General features: G+C 36.4%; 1 protein-coding gene across 8 annotated transcripts in view; it reads right to left on the bottom strand.

Annotated features, from left to right (window-relative positions):
- Positions 1-13,701, bottom strand: part of ROBO2 (roundabout guidance receptor 2) — a 571,268-nt gene that overhangs the window by 24,010 nt on the left and 533,557 nt on the right. For all 8 annotated transcript variants that reach the window (XM_058570694.1, XM_058570692.1, XM_058570693.1 and 5 more), the window contains 2 exons: positions 5,953-6,213; positions 1,244-1,449 (listed from right to left, as the gene is read on the bottom strand). In XM_058570694.1, the coding sequence (XP_058426677.1) occupies positions 1,244-1,449; positions 5,953-6,213 (467 nt within the window). The remainder of the gene's footprint in view (positions 1-1,243; positions 1,450-5,952; positions 6,214-13,701) is intronic.

Here is a 13,701-nt window from a genome sequence, read left to right on the forward strand (position 1 = left end):
CTCTGCATTCAAAGATTTAAACTTTTGCTCTGCCACCTCCTGTTGGATCTGGATTTCAAATCACAGCAGTGTATCTTTAGTTCTTAAATCTTAATTAGCCTGGCAAGCAGACAGCCCCCAGGTAAGAAGAAAAACTGACAAGAGGGCTCATGCATCACACATTGTGTAATTCAGGAAGGGATACAGAGGAAAATTATAGATACTAATGCTTCTCTATCACTATCATAAAGCAGTTCCCATCAGTGTCTGCTGAACTCAAACACATAGTGCAAAATCTGTGCAGGGTGGGAAACTGTTGGAGTAAAAATGAAATAAGACTGCGGTAAAATACCTCCTTGATGAAGGATATCATCAAGGTAAATACGGAAATGAGTGGTTTTCTGAGAAGACCCAATGACATGCAAAGGCAAGACTTACATTTATAGTAGTTACACCTTTATAGTCACGAAAGAGGAATTTTTTTGTGTGTCAAAGAACGGATACCTAATTGAATAGAAAGATCGAATTTTTACTTTTCCCCATATTCATTGTGTACACATTAGGATTTAAGTTTTTCCAACAAAATTTGATAAATTTCAATCTTTGGAAGTAAGTTGTAGTCCTAGGATCATCCAAGGAGAGTACCAATTGCTGCCTTTCACTCAGTGAACAAGGCCAGAGGAACCTAAAGGCGTCAACAGCAAAAATAACTGTATTTCTTGGGAAAGGAGTAATTATTGGATCTAGCAATATGAAATGCATAAATATGTGGTTTATCTCACTATACATTTCTATGCTTTAAAAATAATACCTTGTGCAACCTTAGAGAGGCTTATTGTGGGGACTTGCTAATTTTCATCAGTGAATGATTTTACATAGTGAACTATCAAGAAGTGTTTTAAGACTGCATTCACTTTGTACGTTGCTCCTGATATACAAAATATATCCTTTCTAAAAGTCGAGGTTTTTTATGTAATAGACTTGGTTCCCCAGTGGAGTGAACTTTTCATGAAAGCCCTGGATATAATTGAGTTTTCTTTCATGTCTTTAAAGCTTTTTAAAATTCATGAATTTTCTTATCATTTTTGCAGCAAAGCAAAAGTATTTCCAAATCCTTTTTGAATTTTGTGTTTAATATTAACATATTTAAAATGTTACAGAAATAGATGGAGTGGAATAAATCTTACATAAGAAAGTATTCGATTTTTGATGCATTTTAACGTCACAAGTAGGTCAGTTAGTCCTATTAAATGAGTTCCGTTACCTGTCACAGAGCTGTTCAGATTGTCCATACTGGATCCGGGTGTCTGCTCTAGTGCTCTCAGGGGCCTGGGGATTTCTAAAGCTTCCTCCTCATCATCAGCATCATCATCTGGAACATCTGTTTCCAAATCAGAAATCAAGGTGCCGGCCATGTAACCTAATGGTGGGACCGGGGGCTGTGGAGGTTGATTATTGCTTTGAATGTGCCTAGAATTCAAATGAAAAAAGACAAAAAAGGAGTTCATTAACATTCCACAAAATTGTAACTAGAATTAGAATTAAACAGCATGCTATGGTAACTAATTTTGTCTTCTTGTTTTCCATTAACTGATTTTGGAACTTACAGTGCATTCTTACATTTCCACAGAGACCATGGATTATGTATACATGACTCATCAAAACAACAGCAAAAATATAGACTATTACACTCTTCCAATGGTATTTATGGCATGATGCACAGAGAAAAAAATACAGACCCAGCATTTTTGTAGAAATAAATTGCAAGGAGAATAGGAATATTTGTCACAAATAACTATTTATAGCTGACTTTTTCTTCTTGTCCAAAAAGAATATTATAATTTTGTTCCCAGTTTAGTGCCAAAGTTCTACTCAGCCTTTGTAAACCATGTGATCTGCTGGCTCTTATGAAGAAAAGATGTCACATGAAGACCTAATACCAATACCCCCTGCCCCAACCATGAGCACATTCCCTGCCCTACAAGGCTTTCCTCCTGCATGATCACCCACAAATCAGGCTGGGTGGTTGCTTCCACTTTAACTGGTTTAGGGTAGGAATGACTACTTTGTGTTCTAGCTAGTTATTTATGCATCTCTCTCACCCACCAAAGTCTTAAACACCTCAAAGGCAGAAAAGATTCATCTCAGCACACACCACATTTAGAACATTAGATGTGCTAAATAAACCCTTTGCAATGAATGAATTACTCCAATCTCAACCTTGTGAAGTAGGTAGAACTTGTATTATCATCTCTCTTTTAGAATTTATTAAAGTGAAGTTCAAATTTAAGTGACTTGTTCCAAATATCGTGACTAACAAAATGTAGAGCTGGACACCGGGGTCCAGTCGGTTCACTTCGTGACTACTGAAGAGTTTCTTCTAAACCATAAAATGCTAAAGGAAAGCAAGTCATTGTTATTTGTTACCGTCATTAAAGAGTGATACCACATGTTGACACATTAAGTCGTTTTTTGGCCTTGATATAAAGTATTTAAAAGACCTCTGCTATTTAAGGGAGATGTAAAACAAGTGGTATGCATTTTTAATGTTAGTTTTTGAATTAAAGATACAAGATTATTTTTCTTTAATATTTGCATTTGGGGGGAAAATATTCATTTTTTCTGGAACTTGTTTAATATTCCTCTCCCAACCACATTCTTGAACTTGTAACCAACTCTAATGCTAACAAGATTTAAGATTTTTCAATGTTAAAAAACCTAAGATGTTAGTTCTGGAAGCTACCTCAATATCATCAGGCCCACATCTTTAATTTAAAAGATCAGGAATTTGAGGACCCAAGTTATTATCTGGCACTCATCACAGCTCATTCACTGAAAAGTCAGGAACTTTCCTAACTACTATTACAGAAAATCTTGAGTGTTGATGACCACATCTTGCTGTAAGTGTTGCTTCAAATTGCGTTCGCGAATCGGGGATGGACTGAGCCAACTCATGAGCAAGAGAATAAAGATGATATTTATATATGTGATTCATTCTCCTCTAATGGTGTGCACTTTGGTCCTAAGAAGGACCAAATAGACTGATACTCTAGTCCTACATCACTGCTGACATCTCTTGATGGAACAAATGTACATTAAGACGTGAAAAATGTACTTCTTGAGTTCAGCAGAATTAGGAGATAAACTAAAATATAGGAAGAGGGTACATAACATTTATAAATATCTTCTAGTGACAGGGTCTGTGCTGTGCACTTCATAGGTCAATATGAACAGAATCTCTGGAAGTGGAGCCTGGGAATTATTATTATTATTATTATTTTTGTGCATGTGAGGAAGATTGGCCCTGAGCTAACATCTGTTGCCAATCTTCCTCTTTTTGCTTGAGGAAGAGTGGCCCTGAGCTAACATCTGTGCCCATCTTCCTCCATTTTGTATGTGGGTCACCACAATAGCATGGCTTGATGAGTGGCGTAGGTTTGCATCTGGGATCCGAACCTGCAAACACTGGGCTACCGAGGCAGAGCATGCCAAACTTAACCACTGTGCCACCGGGCTGGCCCCTGGGAATTATTATTTTTTTAATGTTCCTTCTGTGATGTTGATACGAAGCCCAGATGGAGAGGCACTTCCATTCCAGATGGGCAAGGTCCCATGTGAGTACGTGGAGGCTCATAACTCCTACAAGGGGAGTCAGCAATGACATTCTGGAGGATTGTTGGACTAAATAGAAATGTACTCAGAGAAAGAGGCAGGGTCTGCTCTGTGGGTACTTGGAGTAGGTGGAGATGAACTAGGGAGCACTCACTAAGTGAGGTACTCTTCTAAGAGTGGAAAGACAGCAGGGAACAATTCAGGTGAAAACCCAAGCCCTTCTGATTAATAACAGCTATAGTATAGCTAGATACTTTACTAAGTATTGTACAGGTACAAACTCTCAAAAACTCTGATGTATAATAAAGAATATGACTTTCCCTGAAGAGAAGTTGGGCCTCTGCTCTGCGCTCCTGATAAATAATCTCCAAGTTCTTGAATGTTCTGTCTTTGTTTACCTGGAAGCCTTAGGCTCCTCCAGAAAGTCTAACAATGTGATTTATGGTTGGAACTTTGAGTCACATGGCATCAGCTTGCCTGCTGGAAGGGCTAGAGACTGAGGTCAGCCGGGCAGATAGTCACCATGTCTATGTGACAGAGCCCCAGGAAAGACGCTGAACCTCAAGGCTCATGGAAGTTTCCCCGGTTGGCAATACTCCATGCATATTGTCACACATCTTTGCTGGGAAAGTAACACTTTCCACATCTCTGCTGGGAGAGGACAACTGGAAACTCTGTCTTTGGAACTTTCCTAGACTCTATCTCATGCATCTCTTCTCTTAGCTGATTTTATTCTGTCTCTTTTCACTACAATAAACTGTAACTTTGAGTATAAGAACTTTCAGTGAGTTCTGTGGCTCTTTCTAGTGAATTCACAAACCTGAGTGTGGTCCTGAGGACTCCTGAAACTTGTCCATGGTGTCAGAAGTGAGAGTGGTCTTGGGGACTGCCCTCTCACTTCATATATGAGCTAATTACTATCATCATCACCATTTTACAAATGAGGAACCGAGCACAGAAATGTTAGGCAGCTTGCCCACTGTCATACAGCTAGTAAGTAGTGGCAGTGCCAATGGTCCAAACCTTGGCTGCACCAGTCAAATACCAGACCAAGCAATGAGGATATCTGGAGGTGGGACCTAGGCATCAATAGATTTTAAGGTTATCCAGGTGATTCCAAAATGCAAACAGATTTGAGGGCCCCTCAGCTGGAATCTGTGCTTTAAATAACTAAACTGTAAGGCTTCATGAGTTAACTTGAAGGAAATCCTCTGACTCTTAAAGCAGCTGGCTTCAACTTAAACAGTGGTGTTTTATAAAGCAGCCTGATGCAAAATAATACTATGTGACAGTAGATTGCCTTTGACCTTTGAAAAAACATCTGATAATTGAGAAAAATATTCAAGAACCTCTGGTTCTAAGAAAAGAACCTATGTTTGTAATAAGCTTTAAGTGATATTCCTGGTTTTAGTATTTCTTTGCATAGTTAACTGTATTTTTTTAAATAAGTAGTTCATTAACACTGAGAATAAGACTGACTTACCACATTATCAACTTTTCACAGTAGCCAAACTATCAGAAAAGAAGCAAATACTATTTCATAAAAATTTACTCTAACTTCAAGCACAGGATGTAAATCAACAGAAGATAATCGGAAGTATGTCGCTGAGATTTCATTTTCAAGAGTCAGACTTATAGGTCATTATTTGGGGGAAGAGAGAGCAAATAAGAAAAAAATAACTGTACAAAATTGTGAGAGTTGGTTCTACTTATATTCCTGTTATATTTTCCACAGATACCTAAGTAGATTGCCATCTATACCTTATGAAAGTTTTTGGATTGATTAGAAAAAAAAATTGGGGATGTATTCTATTCTTTTTCTTTTTTGCATTTACTGTGACTAACATTATTGTTTTTTCTGTCTCATTTAATTCAGCCCAAAGAAGGTCTTTGAATAACTGACACTGATCATATGTGATTTGCAGAAGCTTATATTTACATCTTCACAACCACATACAGAACTAATCACAGGCTCTTTGAAGAATCTAAAAGGAGTCTTTTATTATGGCATTGGAAGTGAGTTCAAGGATAAGCTAACCGAAGCTAAACTGTAAATTAGAAAAGATTCTGGTGTAGCCAAAAGCACTTTAGCTTGAAATTCAGCAGATCTGAATTCTTGCTCAGGTTTACTCTTTAACTAGTTATGTGACTTTGGTCAAATTATTTAACATCTCTTTCATCAACTTCCTTATATAGATGATTAAGGAGTTGTATAAAAGTTGTACAGAAGTTGTACAAAAAAAAATTTCTAACCCCAGCTATATAGTTTTGAGAGAATCTCTTGTGAATTTAATGTGAAAGAACATTCCTTCTATCTACAAGTTGAAAGCACGGGTCCCCTGACCTCATGAGGACACTTACCATGTTTGCTTTGCTATATCGAACTGATAAGCCCTCGTCAACTCGTCCAGGTGAGCTTGCAACATGGGTTGCATCTCTTCCCGGGGGGATGGGGTAAGAGTTGCAGTGGACTGCTGTCCAAAGGAAATCGCAGGAGAAGAAGCCACGCCTCTGACAGGAGGCGTTGGGACGCGATCATCGTCTTCTTCCAATTCATCTTCCATACCCTGGTGTAAGTATGTTTGTACCGGTAATGGCGGACACCAGCTATCACTGTCATAGCTGTAATTAAATGAGAAAGAAGAAGCACATTGACACATACATGCATGCATGCACACACACACACACACACATTTATACTGGCAATAAGTAGCAACCACAATAGTAACAATAGTATCTAAAATGTTCTCTCAGTTTATTTCCTCCTGATTTCAAGTGCTGGTGCTAACATCATAAATTACCTGGCTGTTATCTTAATTTCTGATCTTAATTACATCTGGTATCTCAAATAATTCTTAAAAGATCTTATTAGCTAATTGTTACCCCATAGTTACAAAAGGCAATAACTTCCTAACAAAGTTACTCACGTAGAAAAACCAAATTGCTAAAAATTAAAGACAAAGAATTTAGCGCTTACAGACTTAACTACTTTCTTCTCTTGTTCATCCTTGTACACCAACAGAATATGCCAATATTGATCATGTAAGAAGTGTTTGAGAATAACTTTTACTCTTATTCTGGATCTATGCCAACCTTTCTTTCCATATGACATGTTAATCATTAAGACTTTGTGCTACAAAATATATTCAATAGCCCTTTGATTCTCTTAATTTTCTCAGTAGAAACTCCTGCCTCTCTGTATCTTGACATCTAAAATCTATAAAACAGAAATTCAAAACTTAGCGCTATAAAATATATATTAAAAAGAATAATAATTTTTTAAAACAGCATGGTTTTAGGGACGCTGGTTAGGGAATACAGAAAATTAATCCACGAACTTTTGATTGCAACACAAAATCAGTAGCATTTCTATTTACACCTTCTCTCCAGTACTATTATTTTCATAAATCAAATAGATCCTAATATACTTTAAAAAAGGAGACTTAAGGAAAAGATAAGCAATATTATTGGATATAATTGTCCTATAAATTCAACCTCTTAAATATCTCCTGAATCTTTCTCCTACACTTCACCTCTACTTCCGTGATCACAGATCAGTCTCCTGATGTGAACTAGCCTATTTCCTAGTCTCTTGGGATGTCATCCTCATCTCTTCTATCCTGTCTTCCATACGGGCAACAGGATTATATTTCTAAAATTTTCATTCACATCACACCTGTGCTTTAAATTATTCAGTGATTATCATTAATGTAAGAAAAAGTTCAAACTCATTAACAAGGCCTAAAAGACCCATCCCCATCTGATCAGCCTATTTTTCTAGCTTAATTTCCCCAACACAAGCCTACACTATATTTTTTCTAAACTCTGGGTCTGTATATAACTATTTTCAAATTACTGCATGTGAGCTCCTGCTTTTCCTTCAAGGTTCAGTTCAAATGTTATCAGTTTTGTGAAGCGTTCTCTGCACCCACCATATGGAATCAATTACAACTCCATAATACTTACATTGTGGCATTCCTATATTATATTGGGATTATTTGTTTCATGTCTCTTTTTTCCCCACTATTCTGTGAGATCCTTAAACTCAAGACCTCTGTAATTCTCAACTTTGCATTTCCAGCACCTAGTACAGTATCTAGCATATGAAAGATTTTCATTAAAGAAACTGAAAATAGAAGGAATATTACAAATGTATATATCTAGTCTTGGTCTCCCTCACAAATGCTAACTTGTAAATGTCCAGATGATTCTTGAGTATTTTTACTTGAATGTCTTTTCACTAATTCTGTTTAAAACTGAATTTATCAAAAGACCTGCACACAGATGTTTATAGCAGCTTTATTCATAATTGCCAAAACCTGGAAGCAACAAAGATATCTTTCAGTAGGTGAATGGATAAATAAATTGTGGCACATCCAGATAATGGAATATTATTCAGTGCTAAAGAGAAAGGAGCTATCAAACCATGAAAAGACATGGAAGAAAATTAAATGCACATTACTAAGTGAAAGAAGTCAATCTGAAAAGACTGCATACTGTATGATTCCAACAACATGACATTCTGAAAAAGACAAAACTATGGAGACAGTAAAAAGATCAGTGGTTGCCAGAGGTTAAGAAAAGGGAGGGGTGAATAGGCAGAGCACAGAAGATTTTTACAACAGTAGAACTAGTCTGTATGATACTATAATGGATACATGTCATTATACATTTGTCAAAACCCACAGAATGTACAACACCAAGAGTGAATCCTAACGTAAACCATGGACTTTGGGTGATAATGATGTGTCAAAGAAGGTTCATCAATTTAACATATGTACTTCTTTGGTGGGAGATGTTGCTAGTGGAGGAGGCTATGCATGTGTGGGAGTAAGGAGTATATGGGAAATCTCTGTTATTTTGCTGAATTTTGCTGTTAACCTAAAATTGACATAAAAATAAAGTCTATTTAAAAAACCCTGAATTTATCACCCTTTTATTTGACAATCACGCATCAGGTAACTAGATCTATTTACAGAGCATGCAATCCAGTGGAGGAGATTGACATTAGGAAAATAAGCAAGAGTACCGAGTACTACAGGAATAGAAAGGAGGGAGGCTGCAAGTAGTTGTGGGCTTGGGTGAGGCCGTGCTGACCTCTGGAAAAGAAGATATTTTAAGCAACACATGTGGTGGGTCAGAGGAAGAGAAAAGATGAAGTATTTGAAGAACTCAATTAGTTCCCTAACTGGTAAGAGCTGGCAAATAAAGAAGGTTGGCCATAGATGAGGCAGGAGAGGTGAGGATATCCAGATCACAGGGGGCCTCATCAGCCCTGAGAAGGAGTTTGGAATTTTGCCTTTAGGGGATGGATAGTGACTGAGAGGTTTTATACAGAGAATGGTTATCATCTTTGGCTGTTCAATCTTCCTCTCTTGTTGAGGCTTCTTGAATAATCTTCTACCTCATGAGTTGCAAATTGAACACCCTGGATCAGAAGCCTTGTACAGTCTGATAGGACTATCTCTTCTGAAATATCTTTTATATTTAAGATAAACAGGCACACTTTAATGTGTTATAAATAACAATTTTTATATACTAGAAAATACCATTGATTAAACTTGTATTCTCATTAATTGACTATATAAGTACCAATCTGAAATGATACTTATGAAAAAAAATATATTGCTCTAAAATGATGCCATTTTTATCTGTTTTATATGTTGAAATTCAAAGATTTCATTTGAAGAAAAGATTCTGTTGCATAAGAAGTTTGTAACGCACTGTCTCGCTGGGATTTATTGCCTTTAGTTTTTTCCGTCCTCTAGTCAATCCTGCACATCACTTACAAATTGGTCAATGAAAACATCAGAATTGTTTGAATAAAACATTCACTTCTTTTCACTCTATTGTGTCTATTATATATGTCTAAGCCTCAACCTACCTTTACAGATGGCTTTTCCAGTTTCTCAAGAAGAATCTCCTGCTCAAAACAAATTGGTTTGTTTTCTTCTTTCTTTGTACTTTTCCATCCTGGCACATCAGTTTAAAGAATTCAACTTATTTCAAATAAGCTACTCTCCTCCAATTTCTCCTATCTTAATCTTACAAATCTTTCAAGGTACAGGCTAAATCCCATATCTTTTACAAAGATTTCCCTGATGAGGCCAACTAGTGCTGATTTTCTACTCTTCTGAACTTGTACTGACAATATTTTTGCATATTTACTTGAAAATTGATTATATACTGTCTTATGTCATTTCCAATATTGGTTTCTTTAACTGTTGTGTAATTTATTTTAGTATGTAACTTTTCACATGTTAATAGTATCTTTTCCTCAAGTGGATTTAAGCTACATTAAACTTATGACATGGAACTATTCCTATTTGGCCACATCTGACATAATATCTTAAAAATAGTCAGTGATAAGCATATTTATTGATTTGAAATGAAAACACAAAAATTGCTTCATAATTCCACCGCTGGATATTTCTCCAAAGACCCTGAAAACACCAATGTGTAAAGATACATGCACCCCTGTGTTCACTGCAGCATTATTCACAATAGCCGAGACTTGGAAGCAACCTAAGTGCCCGTCAAGGGATGAATGGATAAAGAAGATGTGGTATATATACACAACGGAATACTATTCAGCCATAAGAAACGACGAAATCCAGCCATTTGTGACAACATGGATGGACTTTGAGGGTATTATCCCAAGCGAAATAAGTCAGAGGGAGAGGGTCAAATACCATATAAATTAAAACAACAACAAAGAGATAAGATAAAAACAACAACAAACACATAGAGACAGAGATTGGATTGGTGGTTACCAGAGGAGGAGGGCGAAAGGGATAATTAGGCACATGTGTGTGGTGATGGATTGTAATTAGTATTTGGGTGGTGAACATGAGAACATGATGTAATCCACGCAGAAATAGAAGTATAATGATGTACACCTGAAATTTATATGTGTTATAAACCAATGTTACCGAGATTAAAAAAAAAAATACTTAAATGTCTTTCCTTAAGTTATTTATTTGATTTTAAATGCTATATTAAGTCAAACAAAAATATTTATAAGAAGCCTAATCACAAAAGAACTGCCCATTTTCAGTACAGAATGTGTGTGCTGTTATACTTCATCAATAATTATAATTAAATTTACTCCATAAAACTTGTTACAAAATAGCACAGTTTTTGATCCATAAACTAGTACATGTACTTTCTTTGTTTACACTGGCTTATGATCAGGGATATCATATATTTCAACAAAGAAAGAACATGTTCATATATTCAATCTTTCAAATGGAAGTAGTCAATTTTCTCCTAAAATTTCTCTACTTCATAAATAGTAAACTATTTTTGCTTCCAATAATCTAAAGGGAACATACATGTGGAATGAAAATACACAGAGAACATAAGAGATAGAAGAAACTATGCTATATGTATCATGTGTTAAGGTAACATAGAAAAGATTGTAATTAAATGTCCTCAACTCACTTTTTTATTATTCAAATACCACCACTCAAAGGAGAGCCTAACCATATAAATATTATTTTTGACATTATACAAACGCATTGCATAACGTATTAAAGGACTAAAAAATATTTCAATAGCTATTCCACTTAACTAGAATCGGTGTTCATCACCAATTGTTCCAAGTCTTTTCTACAAAGCTAATCTAGAACAGGAATGAGCAAACTCTCTTCCCCTTTGGAAGATAAGCAAAGCTGAGAAAAGTCCATGGATTTATCTCAGTAGTTTGTCAAGAAGTGGAAAGTAGAGATAGAGGGAACAAAAGAAAGACTAGGAGAAGGACATGTAAGAATAGATGAGAGAAATTTGAGATACAGTGCATATCACTTGATGGGGAGAACTGTTCATCATCTCTGAGGTATTCATGTCTTAATCCATTCCAGAACAACAAATACTGAGGTTCATGCAGTTTCTGAAGAAAGGCAAGAAAGTAACAGATGCGCCTATAAATGTTATGAAAAGCGTAGCTCTGTTTTTTAGTTTCCTTCACATTTACAGACATGTATGTTATTTGAGTGATGGAATTTCAACTTTTTCTTGTAGTAACATAAAAAAATACTGTGAAAATGCTTCTAATGCCAAACCAAAGGTCTTTGGGGCCAGCTTTCCTAGAAAAGCTTTTGTTCTTTGACTTGCTGTCAGTGAAGTATGAGGCATCATATTATCTGTCTCGCCTGGTGAATAATGAGAAAGATGACAACAAATCAATGTCGCATGTGAACTAACTTGTTAGAGGCCAGATACAAATACCAAATTACTAATAAAAATACAATCAAGTTCAGCACCCGCAAAAGATTGCCAATCTCTAATTGCAATAACAAAGCAAAGCCTCAGTTTTCTATTGAATTACTACTGAATTCTTCCTAGTGTTATACGATTATATTAAAAATACATTATATTTCTAGCTAGGAAAGAATACATTTTGACACACTTTTGTCAAGCTGAGAGAGGCATATTGATGAGAGGGAACACTTACCATGGTTGCTACAGTATTGAATTAACAATTAAATACTGTTCTATTTGGACAATGATTTGATAACTTTTGATATTCAGTACTGTGTGGATAAAAATGGCCCGAGAGGCTTGGAAAGAAAATGGATGATATCTGGGCTCTTAGAAACAATATTAAACATTTTAATAAAATACAAGAGACAACCTTTTTAAGACTGTGATTATTCTTGGCTAGGTTTATCTCCCAAATCTATCTCTTTCCCTCCATCCCACTGCCATGGCCGTATTTTATTCCCTGATCATTTTCATGATATTGGCCATTCTGCTGCAATATCCCATACATTATCTACTTACCCCAGCCTCATGTGCTCCAATCCATCATCTAAACCCAAAGATCAGAATCCCTATATGACATACAAGGCCTCACAATCATCCTCAAAACATCTTCTCAGATTATCTCCTACCCTCTGCATATTTCAAACTCAACAAACTTCATACAGCGGCTATCTATTGCTGAAGGATTGAAACAAGCAATTAGATGAGTAATTAGATATTGTGATATGATGAGTACTACAATTGAGGAGTAAACTTAAGGAATAATGAAAAATAAAGGAAAGGCAAGTAACCTTAACTAGAATAGAGTGGGGTTTCCAAGGAAGATTGAGAAGTACTAAGGGAAGACTAAGGCGGTTATTCCTTTTTTTCTCATCTTTTATTTGATTTCTACTTTTTGCCTTTGGCTAGGGAAATTTCTCTCCATCTGTACAGCAAATGGCGACATTAGTTACATTTGGTTGTAGTCCTTGGTTAACAGTTTATTCTGGTGTGGAGGCTACTTTAGATTAGGGACTATTTCTCATTATCTTTGTCCTTTTTGCTTCTGGCTCAGAGCCTGGCACTCAATAGCCACCCAATTCTGGGTACTACTACTTGTGAGTAAATGATTCAAGATTCACCTCAAAACTCAACTTCCCTGGCATACATGACTATCTCCTTCTGTATGCAAATTATTATTTTGTACACATTGCTCATCTAGGGCTTGTCATACAAAATTGTGTCTGAGTGTGTGTGTGTGTGTGTGGTTTCTGGTCTCCACCCCCCACTCCTGGGAACTCCCTAGATCAGGGATCAGATCTTCTTATTAATTGTATTTGTCTCTTTCACCTCTGTTGCTTTTCTTCCTAGCACTGGGCTTAGCACTTCTTACGGACTTAAAAAAAATGTATGTTGAATAATAGAGATTATGATATATTAAAAACAACAAAAACAGGGGGCAGCCCCATGGCTTGGCAGTTAAGTGTGTGTGCTCCACTACTGGTGGCCTGGGTTCGGATCCCGGGCACGCACCGACGCACTGCTTGCCCGGCCATGCTAAGGCAGCGTCCCACATACAGCAACTAGAAGGATGTGCAACTATGACATACAGCTATCTACTGGGGCTTTGCGGAAAAAAAAAAAAAAAAAAGGAGGAGGATTGGCAATAGATGTTAGCTGAGAGCCAGTCTTCCTCAGCAAAAAGAGGAGGATTGGCATGGATGTTAGCTCAGGGCTGATCGTCCTCACAAAACAAAACAAAAACCATATATTACCATAAGAAGTACAACTGCAGAATCCTTGATTGTTAGAAAGAAAAACTATTAAAAACAAAAAGGTAACTTTTAAAGTTTTTGTTGTTTGTAT

Source organism: Diceros bicornis, chromosome 27 (assembly GCF_020826845.1).
Source record: "Diceros bicornis minor isolate mBicDic1 chromosome 27, mDicBic1.mat.cur, whole genome shotgun sequence".
NCBI classification, from domain to species: Eukaryota; Metazoa; Chordata; class Mammalia; order Perissodactyla; family Rhinocerotidae; genus Diceros; species Diceros bicornis.